This window comes from Crinia signifera, chromosome 6 (genome assembly GCF_055691185.1).
Source record: "Crinia signifera chromosome 6, ASM5569118v1, whole genome shotgun sequence".
In the NCBI taxonomy this organism is placed as follows: domain Eukaryota; kingdom Metazoa; phylum Chordata; class Amphibia; order Anura; family Myobatrachidae; genus Crinia; species Crinia signifera.
The window spans coordinates 220,519,277-220,539,242 of record NC_139222.1 but is presented as its reverse complement, the minus strand read 5'-3'; the positions used below and the strand labels follow the sequence as shown (position 1 = coordinate 220,539,242).

Genomic DNA, 19,966 nt, shown 5'->3' with positions numbered 1-19,966 from the left:
ATGTTCACATCAGCGATTAAAGAAAATACCTGAAAATTCAATTAAGTTAGTGTATATTTTACATTGCTTTACTTATGTTACCTTGCGCTAATAGTAACAATAGACAAAGGGACTATCTCATGCACATATACAGCATGAACCAATATGTGTACCAGGCTCAAAAGCAGATGCACTGGCACCATATCATAAATGCAACATTGAAGTTAACCTCTATACACTTACTATCATTTTTGGATCCCTTTTTTAGCATTAACCGTTACATATTTATGTTACCTTGGAAACTGTTGGCTTCTTCATGTTCAGTGAATTTTGCATACATGAAACTGGCCAACTTAGTTCGGAAAGATCCATTGTCTTTGGGGATAACTATAAAACTAGCTGGTGTGATGTCACAGAGTATAACATTCTTGCTGTGGCAGTGATGGACTGCTTTAGTGATATCAATGAGTATGTCGATCATTTGCAACAAGGTAAGCTGATTTTCCTTTGTGTGCAAGAAGAGCAACAGAGGTTTACCATGTTCAGCCACAAAAAATGGCAAGACACCATTTGTAGGCTTATTCCTCAATGCAGTAATATTGTCATGCCCTTGACATGTTTTGACCACCATTGACATTCTCTGGAAGCTTTCATAAGAATCATCTGTAGAGTTAGTTTGCAAAACATCATTTAATGTCGTTTGTTTAAACACATACACTAGCACATCTCCCTCTGGAGTTTTGGCTTCAAAGATCGAAGAATGTGGAGATGTTGTTTGCATTTGGTCACATAACGTCATATCTGGGTGGTTATGGATTAGGTGCTCACGGATGCATGTTTCTACCAGGTCTTCGTTCACTTTAAAAAATGTGCTGCCCAGTTGGGAAATAATGGTGGGATATGAATCTCCAAAAAATAGCAATGGAGTAACGCAATGTCTCACTTTGTCTTCAGGATGATAGACAAGTTTGCTGAAGGAGTTCTTGAGAACAATGTTCAACTTGTCATATTTGCTACTTTTTTTCCGTAACATCCAGACAGTTTTAAGAAGCTGCAAACATGCCATCAATGCATCTAATATAATGACAAATAAATGTATTTATTAAAGACAAATATCAAAATTCATACACTATCTATCTATCTATCTATCTATCTACTGATCAACACATTATTATTGTGGTTTGAGTTTTGCACAATGCTGTACTGGATGTTTGTGATAAACATCCATTCGCAAGTATTTTGAGATCCAGACCCTGTGCATCCAGAGTTATAAAACCAATTCCACGTTGCACAACACTTGCTGTCAACCTAGTTCTCTGCTAGACTACTGAACATAAGAGCACAGGTCATTGCCTTGGATTGACTTGGTGATGTCACCATATTTTGCAATTCCGTTGTAAGTAGCCACATCAATTTATGACCGCCAGATTGTGTGATTAGTAGAGACAGGATTATATGCAACAAAAAAAGCTTGAAATATGCATGCAAATATGCATGAAAAATACTTAAAATATGCATGAAAAGTGTTAAAATATGCTACATTAAATAATAAAAAAAGTAATCTTTTACTTATTTATTTAAAAATTAGCATACAATTAGTTGCAAATAAACCTCAAAAATTGGCCTACAGCATACTGCAGCGTCCAAAGCTCTTCTTGCACAACTACACGGACCCTCATCTCCAGCGCAGATGGATCAAATGTCAGCATAGCATGTGAGTGCGGCACAGTGGAAGGCTTCCTCCCTGCGCCGCTAACTCACTGTGACACAGCATTTTCTCTGCGCAGCATGATGTCACAAACCTTCTGCCCGCCTCCTCTGCTGCAGAAGTCTGTCTCTTGGTGTAAAGTCCCAGGCCAGGGGCAGGCAAAGGTTCATGAGCTTCATAATGGCATCCACCCCGACTGACTTATCAACATGGATTGGCAGCCTAGAGCAGTGTCAGACAAATTGTACATCCAAGGTTCCCCACACTGCGCACAAATTGCCCCAGGCTGCACACTCTATCACTACCTAGCCAGCAGCAGCAGGGCAAGGCAGTGTTGTGACTCGCGGGTGGGAAGAGGGTGGGGCCTAAAATATGCACCATCACTAGATTTTAGGTAAAATGTGCAATAACCAGTGAGAATGGTCAAAATATGCAAATACATATAATCCTGTCTCTAGTGATTAGTTTGTGCAAGGTTCTTGGTGAAATACATAAATGCTGTACTGTATGTTTGACAAAACTGTTGTTACCCCAGATCTAGAGCATAGAAACAACCAGACAATGGTTACCTTGTGTGTAGTTTTCCAGTATGTACTCTGTTACGCCTTCAATCACATCAAGAAAAACTTCAGTGTGCTTATTCCCAACTATAGCCCATATTTGCATGAAATAGGACACCTTTGATTCTGTATACTTCTTCTGAAATAACTGGAATGTAAATAAAATGGAAATGAATATATAAAACAAAATAATCAGAGACCCAATGCAGGGTAGCACTCAGGTTTACTAAAATAATACAAGCAGGAAGCTTGGATCACTCTTATCTTCTGCTTGTATTATTATGAGAGACCTGAGTGCTGCCCTTTCATTGTTATATATACAGTATACAGAGTTGCCATCAGAAATTGTGGGGCCCAGAACTGATAAAATAGACAGGGCCCACTCCTTGCATCTCATCATCCCCCCACTGTCTCTTCAGTCAGCACCCATTTCTGTATCTCCAGCCAGCACTCCTTACTGTCTCTAAAGCCAGCCCTCCTTTTTGTTTTCTCTCCCCCCCCTTATGTCCATTCATTTAGTGCCTCTTTTGTCCCTCTGGTCAGCCCCCCTCTGCCTCATTAGCTCATTCTGTCTCATTAGTCAGCCCCCTCTTTTGTCTCTTTAGCCAGTCCCCCTTATGTCTCTCTAGCCAGCCCCCTACTGTCTCTTCAACCAGAAACCAATTTCTTTCTCTTCATCCAGTGCCCTGTTGGTCTTTTCAGCTTAATCTGAAACCCACAGATACTGTACTTACTTCCTCCTGTGTCTAGTGACTGTGGCTGTATTCTTTTTGAGATGATCAGTTCCACTGTTACAATGTCATGCGTGCATTGTCTCACTGAAAAACATTATTCATTGTACCAAGTAGCACCCATTTCCTTTCTCTCCAGCCAGCCCCCCCCCTTCTGTCTCAGCAGCCAGCCCCACTTCTGTATCACCAGCCAACCCCTTGCCTGTCTCACCAGCCAACTCCCCTTCTGTCTCACCACCCTTGTGTCTCACTAGCAAGTCCCTCTTGTGTCTAAACAACCAGTCCCCTTTCTATTCCAGCAGCTCAGTCAGCCCCTACTTCTGTCTCACTAGCCAGTCCTTCTTTTTTCTCACCAGCCAACCCTCCTTCTGTCTCACCAGCCAGTCCCTCTTTTGTCTCACCAGGCAGTCCCCCTCCTGTCTCACCAGCCAGTCCCCTTCTTCTGTCTCACCATCCAGACCCTCTAATGTCTCTCCAGACATCCCTTCTCCTATTTCTACAGCCGGCCTCCCTTCTTTCTCTCCAGCCACTCCCCCTTCTGTTTCACCATCTAGTACCCACTTTGGTCTCTTCAGCTCTATCTGCCACTTCCAGTTCCCCGCCCCACAGATACTGTACTTACCTCTGCCTGTGTCTACTGGCTGTAGTCTTTGTGCTGCAGCCATTTACTCATGTGTGCATTGTCTCACTGAAAAAACATTACTCATTGTACCAGGTAGCCACCAGCAAACAGCTTCCTGGCCCCGGACCCCACACCACCACAAGAGAACGATCCATATTTGCTACACTTGTTAGGAGCAAGGGATGGAACCCCCCTACATCTGGGCCTGGGCACCACCACCCAACTAGCAACTGCCATGACTTTTTAATTTTAAAAGATGTATTTGAATGAAAGATAGTTGAATTATTGTAATCTGGCAAATACATACCTTTGCAGAAATGGCAACTATGAAGATATGCCTAATGTCCCAAGGTAGGCTGGCTAAATTCTTCATCAGGGATTGTGGTGGTGTTGTTACTTTATCAGATGGTTTAGGATCTATCATTGAAAGGCTCTCTTCCAATTTCCTGATAAAGACAGAATTATTATCCATTTTTCTTGGCCATGTCTTTATTTTAGCATGCAGAGACATTGTGCAGTTGCGGTAGGAGTCTAGACAAAGCTGCTCATAGGATTTGTATCTGGTTTTATACTTTGTTACCGTCAGGTTCTTCATGTAAATCTTCAAACTCGAGTCACTGTACTTGTAAATCCTAAAGAATATAGCAGCTGATATCCAGAAATATAATTTTTCAAAGATAGCAGAATCATGTTTCTCCACACAGTATCTAACTTGCTTTTCATAGCTGGATAAATCTTCAGTATTAATGAAGTGCATGATGTCTTTCTGGATTAATTTTGTTAAGTTGTTTGCTGCCCTGTTTCTAATGTTTTGATTGCAGCTTTGGAAGTGACTGAGTAGGTCAGTAGGCATTGTTAATGTACTTTCAAGCAAGACAATGCAATCTGTAGAAATTGGAAAATAAGATTTTAAATACTTTTGTAATGATCTCTGAAAAGGTTTCTACTTCAGTTTGCACTACATTTCTATTTGCAGAGCCAGTTTATTTTAAGTGAATAAGATCTGATTCATAGGTGCACGGAATGTCTCAGAATGTCTATCTCAACTAAAATGCCTGGGCCAGTCCAAATGTGAATAAAATAGCTGATTAGGACACACCCAGAAAGTGGCGGAACAAGTGTTTTTGTAGCCATTCAATGTGACTTTCCCAAACTGTCCCTACCGGTAAAATATTTGATTATGTTGCTATTCAAAGTTATGATCCTTGTAAATATATTGTACAGCATTTATTGTATGTTTAAGATATCCTGTAGCCCAGTGCTCATCTGTAAAGCACGTGATCACTGCATGTCTGTCCGCCACACCTGTATACTGCATTTAACATAAAGGGTGACATTTAATAGGATGAGAAATTCAGAAAGTGAGAGCTTTGGTGAGAAATCTCCAGTTTTTTTTAAAGCGGCAATCATTTACACTGCAAAACCAATTTGATGTTGCAGTGAAAATGATTGCCGCTTTGAAAAAAACTTGGAGATTTCTGACCAAATCTCTCACTTTCTGAATTTCTCATCCTATTACATTTCACCCAAAGTCTTCATTGTACTTTATTTCTGTACTGTATTTTATTGGAGACCTCATGCATGCACATTGGTGATTTTCAAAAGCGACATCTGGTGGATGAACCTAAGTATTACACTTGCCGGCAACTCCACGTGCCACACTAAACCATAATTCGCCACACTGCGACATAATATACCACCCTGCCACCAAGCGCTGTGCACATACTGTATTGATCTATGCCCCATCAGGAGGATAGATGAGCATGGCTACATTTGTATATGTGTGTATGCAAGCTGTGCTGCTGATCACTGCTGATCCATCAGTACGGCAGGTGCATGGGAACTGTAAGTTAAGCCCCCAAAGTCCCACAGTGTGTACCAGACAACCGCTGAGATAAGCAGCTACTGGGGAAATCAAAGTCATGATACAATGGTATGCGAGGGTATTGAGCTGATGTTCACCGATATTATACAAGTTATATATACACTCACAGGGCTTTCTAGTAATCAGGAGATGGACTCACAGAATGATTGATATTTCAATCTTTTGATTTTCTGATGAAAATTGAAAGATTGAAACGTCAATCATAAGTCTGTGAGTCCATCTCCTGATTACTAGAAAGTTCTGTGAGTGCCACCGCTACAACATTGCTTCTATCTGTGTACCATTACACCAGGGAGGGTACCTCGGCCATACCAGGCACTGTGAAGTGAGTGCCAATTTCAATGGGTATGGATCATTGCGTAGACAACAACTAGGTCGACAAGCATAAATTCAACACCACTAGGTCGACATGCGTGACAGTCGACATGCAGTTGGGTCAACACAAGCATTAGGAGACGGATGACAGTCAAAAGGTTGACATTGGGTTTTTCACCTTTTTTTTACCCGAATGTCGACACAGTCGACATGGACACTGAAACCTAGCACCACGTCCCCTCGCACGGATCACTACACTCGGCACACTCTTTTATTCTCACACACCCTAGTGCATGGTAGGACATGAAAAACCACCTGTTGGCACATGTTGGCTCAAAAAAAAAGTGAAAAACCCCATGTCGACATTTATAGTTCAAATACATGATCTTCACCTAATTGATTCATAAAAACAAAACTACTATTTGGATGTGTCACCCTGCAGCGCTGTTTTAAAATTACAGGCATTAGATGTTAAGACTGTATTTACAAAGCAGCAGCTTTTCTATACCACTGCTAACATTAAGTGGACAGCCTGGCGCGCTTTCCTTGGGAGCTTTAGATATCAATATCCGCCGCTTTCAATGGCAATCAAGTTACTGGTATTACATTTAAAAGGACAAAAGTACCTTCAGAGACAATTGACTTGACTCGAAAGGAAATCCTTGATACGACTGATCTCCTGAATGGATCTGAAAAATAAAGATTATTAAAGACAGTTTCCTGCATAACTTGAGTAACGATGAAAAGAAGAAATAGTATTTTTCTTTGAATGCACCTACCATTTCGATGAACATCAGATGCAGTGGAAGATACTGTAGATTCTGAAACATAACACAAAAATATACAATTTATTGCTACAGGGAAAATAAAACAAAAAAAACAAATGTTATATATATATATATATATATATATATGCAACAAGGAATATCCTTACAGCGCTGATCGTTTGTAGATCAGATATACCATCCAAGAGATATCTATTTCAGGCTTGTGCAGCTCTCCTTATGTAGGGCTCTTCCAACTAGCCCAAACTGTAAAGCATAGGGAAATAGAAAAAAAGGAGGCGCACCATAGTGTAGTATATCGATTTAAAAGTAACAATTCTTTACTTGATGGATTAAAAACACTCACAGGAGTAAACGTGTTATATCGCTATAACACAAATATCGCATAAAAACAGTGAATCACAGTATATCACCGCATCAATGGCAAACACGTTTTTCCAGCCTGGCTCCAGGACCTCGCCGCGTCACAGCGTCACCGCGTCACGACCAGCGTCCTCTCAGCTCCGCCCAAACGCGTTTCGTCCTATCAGGACTTCGTCACCCACTGACGAAGTCCTGATAGGACGAAACGCGTTTGGGCGGAGCTGAGAGGACGCTGGTCGTGACGCGGTGACGCTGTGACGCGGCGAGGTCCTGGAGCCAGGCTGGAAAAACGTGTTTGCCATTGATGCGGTGATATACTGTGATTCACTGTTTTTATGCGATATTTGTGTTATAGCGATATAACACGTTTACTCCTGTGAGTGTTTTTAATCCATCAAGTAAAGAATTGTTACTTTTAAATCGATATACTACACTATGGTGCGCCTCCTTTTTTTCTATTTCCATATATATATATATATATATATATATATATATTCCCAATTGTATTGCCAGGTGCCCTGTGGTATTTAAATGGTGATTCCTGTCTCCCTTAGCTTTAAAATTCATACCCAATGAATTTTAAACATAAAACATTTATTAAAAGAAAATATTTAAAACATGTCCAGTTCTTGTCAGAGGTGAAATTTTCACAAGATTAAGGATGAAACACAAACCCACCAGTGGACCCCTAAGGAATCCCTAAACCAGTCATATCTACCAGCCTTCTCATCCAGTGTGCCAACTTACCAGCGTCCATTGTTTGTTTCCATTCAAAAGGGCAACTTGTGCCCCAACCCGAATGGAGGTCTTGAACAAGCCAGGGAGTGCTATCCCATGAAAAGATCCTACCACTGTCCATTTGGATTCATCCGGTGTGGGCACGTGTATAGGCAGTGCTACTACTGTCGGCAACTGGTGTGAGCGATATGTATAGGCAGCTCTACTAATGTCGCAACTGGTGTGGGCACTTGTATAGGCAGCACTACTAATGTCAGCAACTGATGTGGGCCCGTGTATAGGCAGTGCTACTAATGTCGGCAACTGGTGTGGGCGTTATGTATAGGCAGCTCTACTAATGTCAGCAACTGATGTGGGCACGTGTATAGGCAGTGCTACTAATGTCGGCAACTGGAGCCCCGTTGTAAAGGGACGCGCGCGCATCTCGTTGGCGGCTGGCGGGGGATGGCGGCCATCCCCTGCAAAGCTGGAACCCGCTCCATCTGTATAAGCAGAGCAACTACTTTCGGCAACTGGTGTAGGCACGTGTATAGACAGCGCTACTACTGTCGGCAACTGGTGTAGGCACTATGTATAAGCAGAGCAACTACTTCTGGCAACTGGTGTGGGCATTATGAATAAGCAGTGCTACAAATGTGGGTATATGCAGGAGTATTAAGGGCATTATGTGTAGCATAATGTGTGTCAATGTCATATGTGCATTACTATGTGTGGTATAATGTGTAATGGGCATTAAGGTGTGAAGCAGAATGTGTTATGGGGATTACGGTGTTATTGGTACTTTTATATGACCACAACCCCTTCCCCATGAAGCCACGCTCATACATTTTTGCTTCTCTTAAGGAACCCATACACGTTACAATTATTGTATTTCAGTATTATATACAATATCGCATTTCATCGCATCTCGGTTTGTGCAGCACAAACTTTTTGTACTAGATCTCATCTCATCGCAAAACCGAGATGCGATGAGATGTGATACTGTATACAATAATTGTAAAGTGTATGGGCACTTTTATTCAGATGCAAAGGGAGTTTTGGTACTTGTGTATTATCACAGCACCCGTTACGTAGTCAGCGTAGTGTCCCTGTCAGAATCAGCGTAGTGTTCCTGCAGCCCCTGTCAGAATCAGCATAGTGTTCCCGCGGCCAGAGTAGTTATCATAGTCAGTGTAGTCAGCATCTCTGTCAGTATCAGCATTGTGTTCCCGCAGCTGCAGCCAGCGTAGTCAGTACGTTTACGGCTAACCAGAGCTTATGTTGTTAGCGTAGTCAGTCAGCATTATGCAGTTAGTGTGTAGTCAGTACGTAGTCAGGCTTCGGGCTGACGTAGATAGTGGGGGTTTGAAAAGGAGGCATTTTCCAGTATGTAACATGTAGCACTGGCAAATGCGTCATTTATTGTGCATGAGATGCACTTGCGCCCGCACCCCCCTTTGTGTACGAGACGCACGTGCTACCGAACCCCTAACCCTGTCTCTCTGAAGCGGACACGGGCAGGGTTGCCGCAAGAAATACTGAGATGCACAAGCATCTGAGATGCTTGTGCGTCTCAGGCAGATGGAGCACCTCTCTGCCGCTGCCCGCATGATCGCCTCTCCGCTGGCGTCCGCCAGCACAGGGGATTTGCCGGTTACCGACGCTGTGTGAGAGGCGATCACTAGGCTTGCCTGGGACGGCAGGGACAGAGCTGCAACTCACGGGGACAGCACGTGACTACGCTGCCTGGCGGGGACACTACGCTGACTACACAGGGCTGCCGCGTGGACACTACGCTGACTACGCTAGGGCTACGCTGACAACATGGCTTACCCTACACTGAAAATGTAGCGTAGCCTGGCGCCGTGATAATACACAAGTACCGGAGTTTTAATTAAGGAACTTTAAGGAGGCAGGATCTTCAGAAATGCCTGAGGATATATAGTATGCTTTACATCAACTAAAAAGAAAGGAAATTGATTACGAACTCCATGGGATTTCATTTGCTTAGTAAATAAGGATAAATGCTTAGTAAATAAGTTGTGGTCTTTTACCATTAACTCAATAACATACCTCCCAACTTTGTCATTATCAGAATAGGGACAAGAGCGCCCGAAAAGGGGGCATGGCTTACGCAAATGAGGGCACGGCTTATGCCGAGGAAGTAACATCTCAGCGCATCTAGAGCAGAGATGTTTCCTCCTCGGCGTCTCTAGTTAGAATGATTTCTGGCCAATCAGGAGCAGACTTTCTCGGCTCCTGATTGGCCAAGAAATCATTCTGTCCAGAGACGCCGAGGAGGAAACATCTCAGCGCCGGTCAAAGTCCTGCAAGCCGGGTAGCAGATGGGAGAAGCGCAGTCACCGGTGAGGAGTCCGAGGTCACCGCCGGGGACCAGGTAAGTCTGATTTGCTTCCTTAGGTACCCCTCTGGACTACCTCGGATCCCGGACCCCGGATTCTGCAGGCCAGGAGCCCCGGAACCCCAGGACCAGCCCCGGAACCGGACTCTTCTTCCCTGGAGCCCCGGAGGACGGACCCAGGATCCAGGGACCGACCTACGGGCTCAAGGTAGGTAAGTATCAGTGTGTGTGTGTTTTGTGTGTATTAAAGTTTTATTTTACAGGGTGTCAGTGTGATTTTGTGCACTATTTTTTTCACTGCAGAACTACAAGTGCCGGCGGGCCCTTTAATGCCCCGCATGCTGGGACTTGTGGTTCCCCAAGTCCCAGCATGCGGGGTAGGCTTGCTGGGACTCATAGTTCGCCAGTGTAAAACACTAGTTTTAATTCTTTTTTTTACACAAATCATCAGCCCGATGCCCACCGGCCAGGGGCATCGGGGACAGCCCCGGACTATCAGCATGGGCTGGTAAGTCCTGGAGGGGGGGGACCCCTTCATTGGGGGGGTCCCCACTTCCCCAGGACCCCTGCCCATGCTGACCAGCCAGGGGGTTAATGCTTTGGCCGTGGGAGCTTATATAATAAGTTTCCCCCGGCTGTGGCATTACCCTGCTGGCTGGTTGTGTCCGGTGCTGGTTCTTAAAATACGGGGGACCCCTAGTCACTTTGTCCCCCGTATTTTGGGAACCAGCGCCGGACCTTGAGTCTGGTGCTGGTTTCATAAAATCAAGGGGACCCCTATTTGTCGGGGACCCTGATTTTATGTCACCAGCACTGGCTCAGTGAGCCCGGGGCTGGTTATACTCGGGCGGGGGACCCCGCGCTCGTTTTTTTTTTTACAACTTTGCGCTGTCCTGCAAACGTGCGATTTTCAGGACTAAATACAGCGCACCACTTCGCTGCAAATCGCCCCTCTTCGCACTTTTCAGCCTCCAATGCGCATCACATTAAATATGCGCATTTTGACTGAAAAATGCGATTTTAAAATTGGCGATTTGCTGCGATGTGGTGCGCAAATAAAACATGCGCATTTAGCGCATAGCATAGAATCTCACCCAATGTGTGCCATATGTACTGCACTGTGAACCAATTGTGGTGCCTTATAATTAAAATGTAATAATAATAATAATAATAATAACTCCTTTGTCATCAGCCACTGAATTAATGTCATGCTATTATTGCCTCCATAGATATGTAAATGAATGAGTGCGTCTGATCCTATGACAGACTTCCTGACAGAGGAAGCAGGTGACTGCAGACATCACTGACTCCTCATTATGCTCTTTCACAATTAACTTCGTCTGATACAAGTGTAAAGAATGTTGATTCTTACCAGGATCATTTCCCATTTCAAATGTTCTTTTCCTGTGATGTAGAGAGATCTTTTTGCTCTTTTTTTCAATTGTTTGGATCAGCTTACGTAATAGGTGCGGATCATTGACTAAGATTGAGAAACTGTTTCTCGCAAGAACAGGAGGTTCAATTTGTGTTGAATCAAACAAGAGAAACACAATTCTGTCCAAATAATCCAGTCTTAGAAAAGAGTTCCGTTGTTTCATGAAATTCCTATCCTTGTAGATTGGCACAATGGTTATTGGGATTATGGTGATTGGTTTACTTAAGCTCTGTAGAACATATTCTCCCCCGAATATGTCTCTGGAGCCATGGTAACACTTAAATCCTTCTTGCTCAAGAGGTTTCACAATGTTTTCAGTCATATATTCATCAATTTGCTTTTGTTTTGTATTCTGTGGGGCTGGTGCTGAGACAACATAGACATCGTAGCAGAAAAGTTCATGGAATATTAAACCAGCTGTGGAAATATATATAAAAAAAATATCAATCACATTTGTAATGTATCAGTGTAATATACAGTATATACAAATAAAATATGTTGGATATCACACAAATCTGAATATACTGTATCTACAATATTAGTGCAGTTATAACATTAGAACGTCATCTGGTGCATCACTTTCTCCCCCTTGGGGTAAAATTTAATAGGATGAGAGATTCAGAAAGTGAGAGATTTGGTAAGAAATCTCCAATTTTTTTAAAGCGGCAATCATTTACACTGCAAAACCAGCTTGATTTTGCAGAGTAAATGATTGCCGCTTTTAAAAAAATTGAGATTTCTTACCAAATCTCTCACTTTCTGAATCACTTATCCCATTAAACCCCCCCCCCCCCTTGTGTTTGGGGAAGTGATTTGTCCCACAACCACTTTTTGCATGTCTACATTTGAGTTTAACCTATGCGATAAATTAAAGCCCCATACATACTATGCACTGCCACAAAACAAATGGTCCACAGGTTAAACACTGAATGATATAGTTAATGATATCATTCAGTGACATCACCAGGAAGGAACCCTGTCAAACATGCAGTCTCTGATGACATGCTCAGACAATGGGCTATCGTTAACGTTTCATGGGAGTTGCCTCATTAATGATATAGTGGGTATGCTATGAACGATATACATGATAACGTTGTAACAATACCGTTATCTTTAACACAAATTGTATAGTGTGTACGGGGCTTAAAAGAAGTGAGGCGTGCTCTACATATACAGTATTCTAACAGAGTTGTTGACATTATGGCTACACCCTCTGAGGCATAAGAGGCAGAGAGGGGGCATAATGTCTGTTGGGGGCAAAATTGGGGGTCTTGGGTGGGGGCAAAATGCCTGTTTGTATCAATGTCGGTCTGTGATTACCCAGTTTGTGTTATCACTGTTGATTTCAATAGTGAAAAGCGCATGGAATATGCTGCACTAGATAGGAAACTGTAAAAGAATAAATTGTAGCCGTGTACCTGCTGTGCAATGGGGGAGGCTATGATTATGCAATTCAGTGCAAATTGCGTCATCAGCCACTCGGTCTGCCCACTTTATTCAGTAAGTGGTTGATGGCAGCTATGTATGTTTATAGAATGCATTTTATGAAGTTCCTTCAAAGCTGATTGGTTGCCAAGGGCTACTTCTTCCATGCAGTTCCACTTCCTACTATTTCTAGTCTTTACTTTCTATGTACACTCAGCCCCTTACAGACACTAATTGCATGCACAAACAGTTCCAACCGGTCCCACAATTTCTCCTTCCTGCAGCCCAAAACTATCACAATCCTTTTTATTACCAACCGGCCTCACGTCCTCTTCACATGCACCACACATTCTAGAGACACCTTTCCCCTTATTGTTCTACTCATTACCTCATTCTCACATGATATGGACATATTTTACATTCACATTCACTGCCATCCTGTCCTCTGAATCCCCACCCTCCCTCCAGGTACACATCTTACTGCATTCTATTATCTAGAGATTGCAGTTTTACCTGTCACACTCATAAGGTAGAACTAAAGTGTTGTGACAAGGAAGCACATAGTGTATGATCAGGTGAAGTCTTGATCCTTATATTTGTAGCTAGTGAACAGCATACCAGATAAATCAGCACAGCAAGAATGGCTACAGCATTGCATCATACAGGCCTCACAGCACAGTACAAACACTACAGAAAGCTCCAGTGGTCCCTACCATAGCTCACACCACGGCCTATCACTTGTGCAGCTATTCCACCAAGTGCAATGACCCTCTGCTCAGGAAACACTTATATCAGGAGAACACAGGTGCTGCTGATCAGCCCAATTTTGATCACATCAGTTACTGGATCTGGACTGGATCCAATTTTCCTGTTGCTGCTGCTGATCTAAAACCTTGTCTGGATTTTCCACATTATTCTCATGTGGAAATATGCTGTATCTGCCACTCTCCTCCCCTCTTATTTTCAACCACCCTGGTGAAGCTACAAAAATTTTATGTGTCATGCACCTGGGTATGCAACCCTCCACCTCCTGGAAAGGACACCCACATTGAGGTGCTGTTTCCCCAGAAGATGTCGCACCTCAAACTTAAATGGTTGTAAGCAGTAGCATAAGTTCAAACAAGGTGCCCAGAGGCAGTATACTTAATGGTGCCCCCCTTACACACACACACACACACACACACACGCACATACAGCATTTGTGGCCACCATATACGCTATTCAATAAGAGATGTTTTGGGTGCCAGATAAATCACCGCCAGTTGGTTTATATATATATATATATATATATATATATATATATATATATATATACACACATACATATCTACTGTATATATTTTTTTTATGCATACAGTAACATTAACAAAATATAGCCCTACACATCCAGTCTTACTTTAAGAATGGAGAGCGGGAGCGTCTATGTTCCTTCTCCCTCCTCCTCCGCATCTACCAGGCAGCAGGGCCTGTGCACCAACCAATCAGGGTGCCGCAGGCTGCACTTAGTATCATTGGACAGCTGAGCCATCACTCAGCTGTCCCGGCTAGCGCTTTTGCATGGCTGTCAGTGCACTGCGCAGAGTGCTGTCAGTAGGGACTAGTAGAGAGCGCAGCAGCACAGATCGGCTTCGTAATAGACCCTTATCGTGGTCCTGATGCCTGCTCTTGTGCCCCCCCTGCTGGCTAACACCCAGCGGCAAACGTCTCCATTGCCTCTGGGAGTTACGCCACTGGTTGTAAGGCCAAAAACCAACAAGCATTCACCTCTTTGTTCATATGCATATTTTAACTGGCCACTTAATTGCTAAGCACTCCTGCTCTACAGTTCAGTACTTGCACTGTCTGGGGTTCCCTGCGGCTTCTCCCTGCCAATGTTAGGCCCTGCCGCCCTGCTCTGGAAGTTTGCAGATGTTCGGGAGCCCTAGGATATTCGTGTGTATTCGGGCGCCTGATGTTGGTTGTTTATCACTCTCCATTTTATCACTCCCCAAAAAACTCTTTGTGGGGGTCTAAAGAAAGCCACTTGGTATCAATGGTGTGCGGTAAGTGCTGGCAGCTCCATTACGTTGATTGTGCTGCTGTGTAGGGTGGCCAGCCAGTGGACTTTCCTCTGCCAGCCCTAGGTAGGCTTGAAATGCCCTTAGTCTGCCTAAGCCTAGGGCTGGTGGTATCCCTGCAGCTGCTGCACCTGGCTATTTCAAATGCATAGCAGATTTGTTAGCCAATCAGAGCTCACGGCCTGGCAGCCAATCCGTGCGGCTGCCGGGCCACGAACTCTGAACGAACAGAGATTAACCTGTTCTGTACAGCGGAATGGGGTAAAATTCCTCCAAGCTGATATTTAGGACTACTCAACAAATCGTAAATCTGTCATGGTACTTCCATAACCAAGAGCAGAAACAGTCTCCATAGGATTCTATGAGGCAGTGACGTGCGGTGAGGTCAGTGGTTGGTGAGGCACTGGCTATTGGGAGTAGCTCTGCTGTGCCCGCTGATAACTGTCATTTTCCAGCTGTGTGCATTCCCCATGCAGGGGAGGTTTGTGCTGCCATGCTGTGAGCTGCGGGACCAGGGCATTTGCACCCCGGGCTAGTCGCAGTTGTGACTGAGGGGAGCATGTAGCTGATCCAGCAGAAATCTTTGGGCCTGGTACACAGACATTTCTAGTCCCCCCCCCCCACCCCTCCTCCCAAAATAAATAAACCCTCTTGAAAAATCTCCCCTGCTTGTGCCACTACATTTATTTATACTGTGCAGGTATATTTTATATATTACTTCCAGTGAGGTGACGGGTGGCAAGAGGGGATGAGGTGAAGGCACGAGAGAAGTTGAGGTGATAGGATGAGACAAGGTGAGGTTATAGGGGATGGGTGGGGGAGAGGGTGAGGTGAATGAGCAACAGGGGCTGAGGTGACAGGGGGCGAGAGGGAATGATGGGGTGAGGTGGAGGGGGAGAAAAGAGGTTGGAAAGATGAAGCAGGTCTTACTAGCGTCGTCGGGCGTCCTGTTCACTGACGCCGGGCCCCTGCGGTCTGCTCCCCATCTCCCGGATGCCGCTGTGCAGCTCCTGGTCTCCCAGCACTGGCTGCCGTTGCTGCCGCCTCCTGTCTCTGGCTGCCGCTGCTACAGCCTCTAGTGTCCCGATGATGGCTAACACAGCAGCTCCACATCTCCCGGCTGCTTTCACTCCCCGTCTCACAGGCCACTTCCGCTCCCTGTCTCTCGGCTGCTTCTGCTCCACGTCTCCCAGCAGTTGCAGCTCCTTCTCTCCCGGCCGCTTCAAGTCCTCGTCTCCCATAACGTGTCCAGCACAGTGCGTCCCGGGGACCCACTCATTTTATAACCTGGGTCCCCGGTGCACAATGTAGTGTAAAATGCAGCGCTATAGCGCCTCAGTGACAGGGGTGTATTTTCATATAGGCAGAAAGCGCATCCCTGTCACCGAGGCACTTCTGTAAGTGCCGCCTATACTGCATTTTCTAATGGGAAATTACAGCCTGCAGCTTCGGACCTCCCCCTGTCCGCCCCGTTTCAGGAACTTTAACACTGACAGCCGGAGGCATTGCTCTCAGTGCCTCCGAAAACCAATATAAAAAAAAAATCAGGTAAAAACTAGAAGAATAATATAAAGCATATACTTATGACACATATTATGTGTCATAAGTATTTTCTTTGTAATATTTATTATGTAAATCATTAATGACAGGGGAGGCACTGCCTCCCCTGCCTCCCCTGACTGCACGTCCCTGCTATGAGGGCTACCATGTTCTCGGATTTAGCAGCTGTTACCTATTGGTTACATACTGTACAGGAGATGGGCTCTAAATGCTGCCTATCAATAACTTATTAATCAAATACAGTCAATAAAAAATAATAATAATACTTAATGTAAAATGAATGACTAACTTAACACAAAAATTCTTATTTTCACTATTTATTCTTCCTTTACCGTGTTTACCTTCCCTTTGCTTTTGCGTTTATCAAATTTACCAAACAGCATACTGAAAATGTACTCACCAACAGCTCTTTCTCCACAGTCAGGGCATGTCTCTGAGTTGGGAAAATTCATATTTGTCTATATTTAAACAAGTAAAATGTAAAAGCATTACACTATATTATAACACTTTCTTAAACATAGCAATTTTTTTTTTTTCTGGGTCAAATAAAAATCCAAACATTTGAAACTCTCCAGAATAATAGCAAAATAACTGTACATTTATTTTATCATAAAAATAAAGCATGACAATTAAAATGGCTTACATAGTATGATTAAAAGGCCCATACACACTGGGCAACTTTGAGCTGAAAGCTGCTCAAAATGGCAAGTTTGAGCGGCTTTCAGCTCAAAGCCGCCCAGTGTGTATGGACCGGCAAAGAGCAGTGAGCGCTGCTGCGCGCTCCAGCATCATCGATGGGAAAGCCGTTCATCTGCTGGTATTACCAGCAGATGAGCAGCTTTGAGGACGGCTTTGCATAGCACTACGCTATGCAAAGCCGTCCTCCCCCCGATGGGGTGTGGTATAGGGTTCCGACAGTTGGGATCCCGACAGTCAGTAGCCCGTCGTCGGATCCCGCCTAGCCAGACTTCGACAGCATGGGGAGCGTAACAAAGCCCCTTGCGGGCTAGCTACGTTCGCCACAATTCTATTCTCCCAATGGTTTTTTGTTGTTGTTGCTGTTACCATGGCAGATACAATGCACAAAATATTGTCTTCTGTGTTAAATAATAAATACTCCTATTAATATAGTAATTCTATGTCATTTTCCTATTCTAAGTGTAATATGCCACATGTTTATATTTTAATTATATTAAATATACTTCCTAAATATTATTGCCAATAATTTTTATACCAGAAACAAGAACGCCAAGATGACGGAACAATAATGGTATTGTCAGTACAGGTTTCACCCAAAGTTGCCTACCCTCCTGCATTCTGTAGGAGACTTCCTGAAATAGCAGAAATCTCCCTGACTCCCTGAAGAGTGTAGCAATCTCTATCTATCTATTTATCTATGTTATATAACTTTCTAGATGATTAAACATGATATGTATTTTAGCCTTTACGCATTTAATATTCTCTGTAAAGCGCAGTGGAATATGTGTGCACTATATAAATAACTGGTAATATAATACATATAATATATAATATATATTACAACAGGTAATATAAATACATTTGCTAAATTGGATACTTACAACATCGGTAGAAGAACAGAGCTATAGCTTGTCTGTCTAGTTGTCCCAGTGTTTACTACTGCACGTGACAACTTGCTGAGAAAGTTATTCAGATACTGTATTCTTTATTTCACTTAACTTCCTCATCACAGGTACATCCTACTTGTAAGAACGTGTACTTTCCCCTTTATGTCTTATGACTGACTTGAACAAACAATCCTGGAAATATAGTAAACCAGCCAAAACAGTGGCGTAACTAGATATTCCTAAGCCCCATAGCAAAGGTTTGTATGGCCCCCCTATTTAGCAACTGATGGCGACAAATGTATGTAAAACATATTACTTAGACCAGTGGTCAGGAAACTCGGTCCTCATTACCCCACGCAGAGCATGTTTTGCAGGTCTCCTCACAGAATCACAAGTGAAATAATTAACTCCACCTGCGGACCGAGTAATTAGTACACCTGTGCACCTGCTGGGTTATCAGCAAAACATGCACTGTGTGGGGTAAGGAGGACCGAGTTCCCTGACCACTGACTTAGGCAGTAAAGATGGGCCCCCTTTAGCTCTGGGCCCCATAGCAGCTGCACCCCTTGCACCTATGGTAGTTACACCCTTGAGCCAAAAGCCAACTTAGATCTTAGTTCTGCATCTGAAACACAATTATAATAGAGCGGGGTTCCCAATCTTTCTCGAATCACGGCACCCTAGAATATCAGAATTTTATCATGGCACATCTAGGCCCCCTAAAAATATATAAAATTAAGTAGATTGTGTTATATGTGCTTCTTAGGTACAGGTATGTGGCAAGGGGCAGGATTTGCTTCTGATTGTACACATTTTTATGATTGGCAGCCACCAGCACTGGTTTTGTCCATAAATAATTGATCATAAATCATTTGAATTGGTCCTGGACCACCAATCCATGGCACCCCTGCAAGTGTCTCAAGGCACCCCTTGAGACAAAAAAATGACTGTCGACCGAGCCATTGTCGACCTAATGCTGATGTCTACCTTCCAGCCATGTCAACCTAACCCAACTCAACCTATTTGAGGAGTCAACCTTCAGTGGTCTACCAAATGCATGTTGACCTTTGGTTGGTCAACCTAATAACCCATTGACCCATACCCTTCTGTGCAGTACAGGCATTCTGTATAAAACCAGATACATGTATCCATCATACTGAAGTACTAGCATGTAATATCAATTTCAAATATGCTTACCGACTTTTTGGCAGACCCATGCGGAAAGGGGTAGCTGGTTCAATGAAACAGGAGGCGTGGCCTCACAACGCAGGCAGTACAGGGCTGTGGACGCAATTATTATGTACATTTATGTTATCACAAAAATGGGGGGGGGGGGGGGGGTGTGTGCAGTTGGGAGTCCCCCTGTCACTCTCTATTAGCAGAGCAGCAGTGAATAGATTCTGTGCGCATTCATTCAGCATCTATTTACAGGGACAGATGGCATGCCAGTAGCTCACAGGCTGTCCAGGCCCCCATAATGACAGAAAACAAGGGGGGGGGGGGCTCCTGGCAGTGGCATCCCCCCCCCCCAGGAAATGCCCCTCAACAGGGGGGGTAGGCAGTATTCCCCCTGTCACTTGCTGGTCTGGTTATTTACTGAGATCAGAGTTCTATTGAAGATGGGATGTTGCCCCTAGCAACCAATTAGAACCTACTTCTTATATTTTTTAGCAACTACTAGAAGATAAAAGGATACTTGTTTCCTAGCACGGCGCCCATCGCATCGCATACCATAAGCCTTACAATGGTATGCGATGCGATGTTACGCGATGGCACCCGATGTTATACAATTTAATCGCATTGTATGCCATTGTATGCCATATACAATGGTATACAATTTTAAATTGCATAAGCATCCTAATGGGTGTTTTCAATG

At 43.8% G+C, this 19,966-nt stretch overlaps 1 protein-coding gene across 1 annotated transcript in view; it reads right to left on the bottom strand.

Moving 5' to 3' along the window:
* Window positions 1–16,957, bottom strand: part of LOC146007219 (uncharacterized) — a 48,871-nt gene extending 31,914 nt beyond the window's left edge. Inside the window, exons 1-7 of the mRNA XM_083145571.1 lie at window positions 16,905–16,957; window positions 11,400–11,879; window positions 6,580–6,621; window positions 6,427–6,489; window positions 3,908–4,485; window positions 2,257–2,395; window positions 274–1,053 (exon numbers count right to left, since the gene is read on the bottom strand). Of these exons, the coding sequence (XP_083001697.1) occupies window positions 274–1,053; window positions 2,257–2,395; window positions 3,908–4,485; window positions 6,427–6,489; window positions 6,580–6,621; window positions 11,400–11,879; window positions 16,905–16,956 (2,134 nt within the window). The 5' untranslated portion in view covers window position 16,957. The remainder of the gene's footprint in view (window positions 1–273; window positions 1,054–2,256; window positions 2,396–3,907; window positions 4,486–6,426; window positions 6,490–6,579; window positions 6,622–11,399; window positions 11,880–16,904) is intronic.
* Between the last annotated feature and the right edge of the window lie 3,009 nt (window positions 16,958–19,966).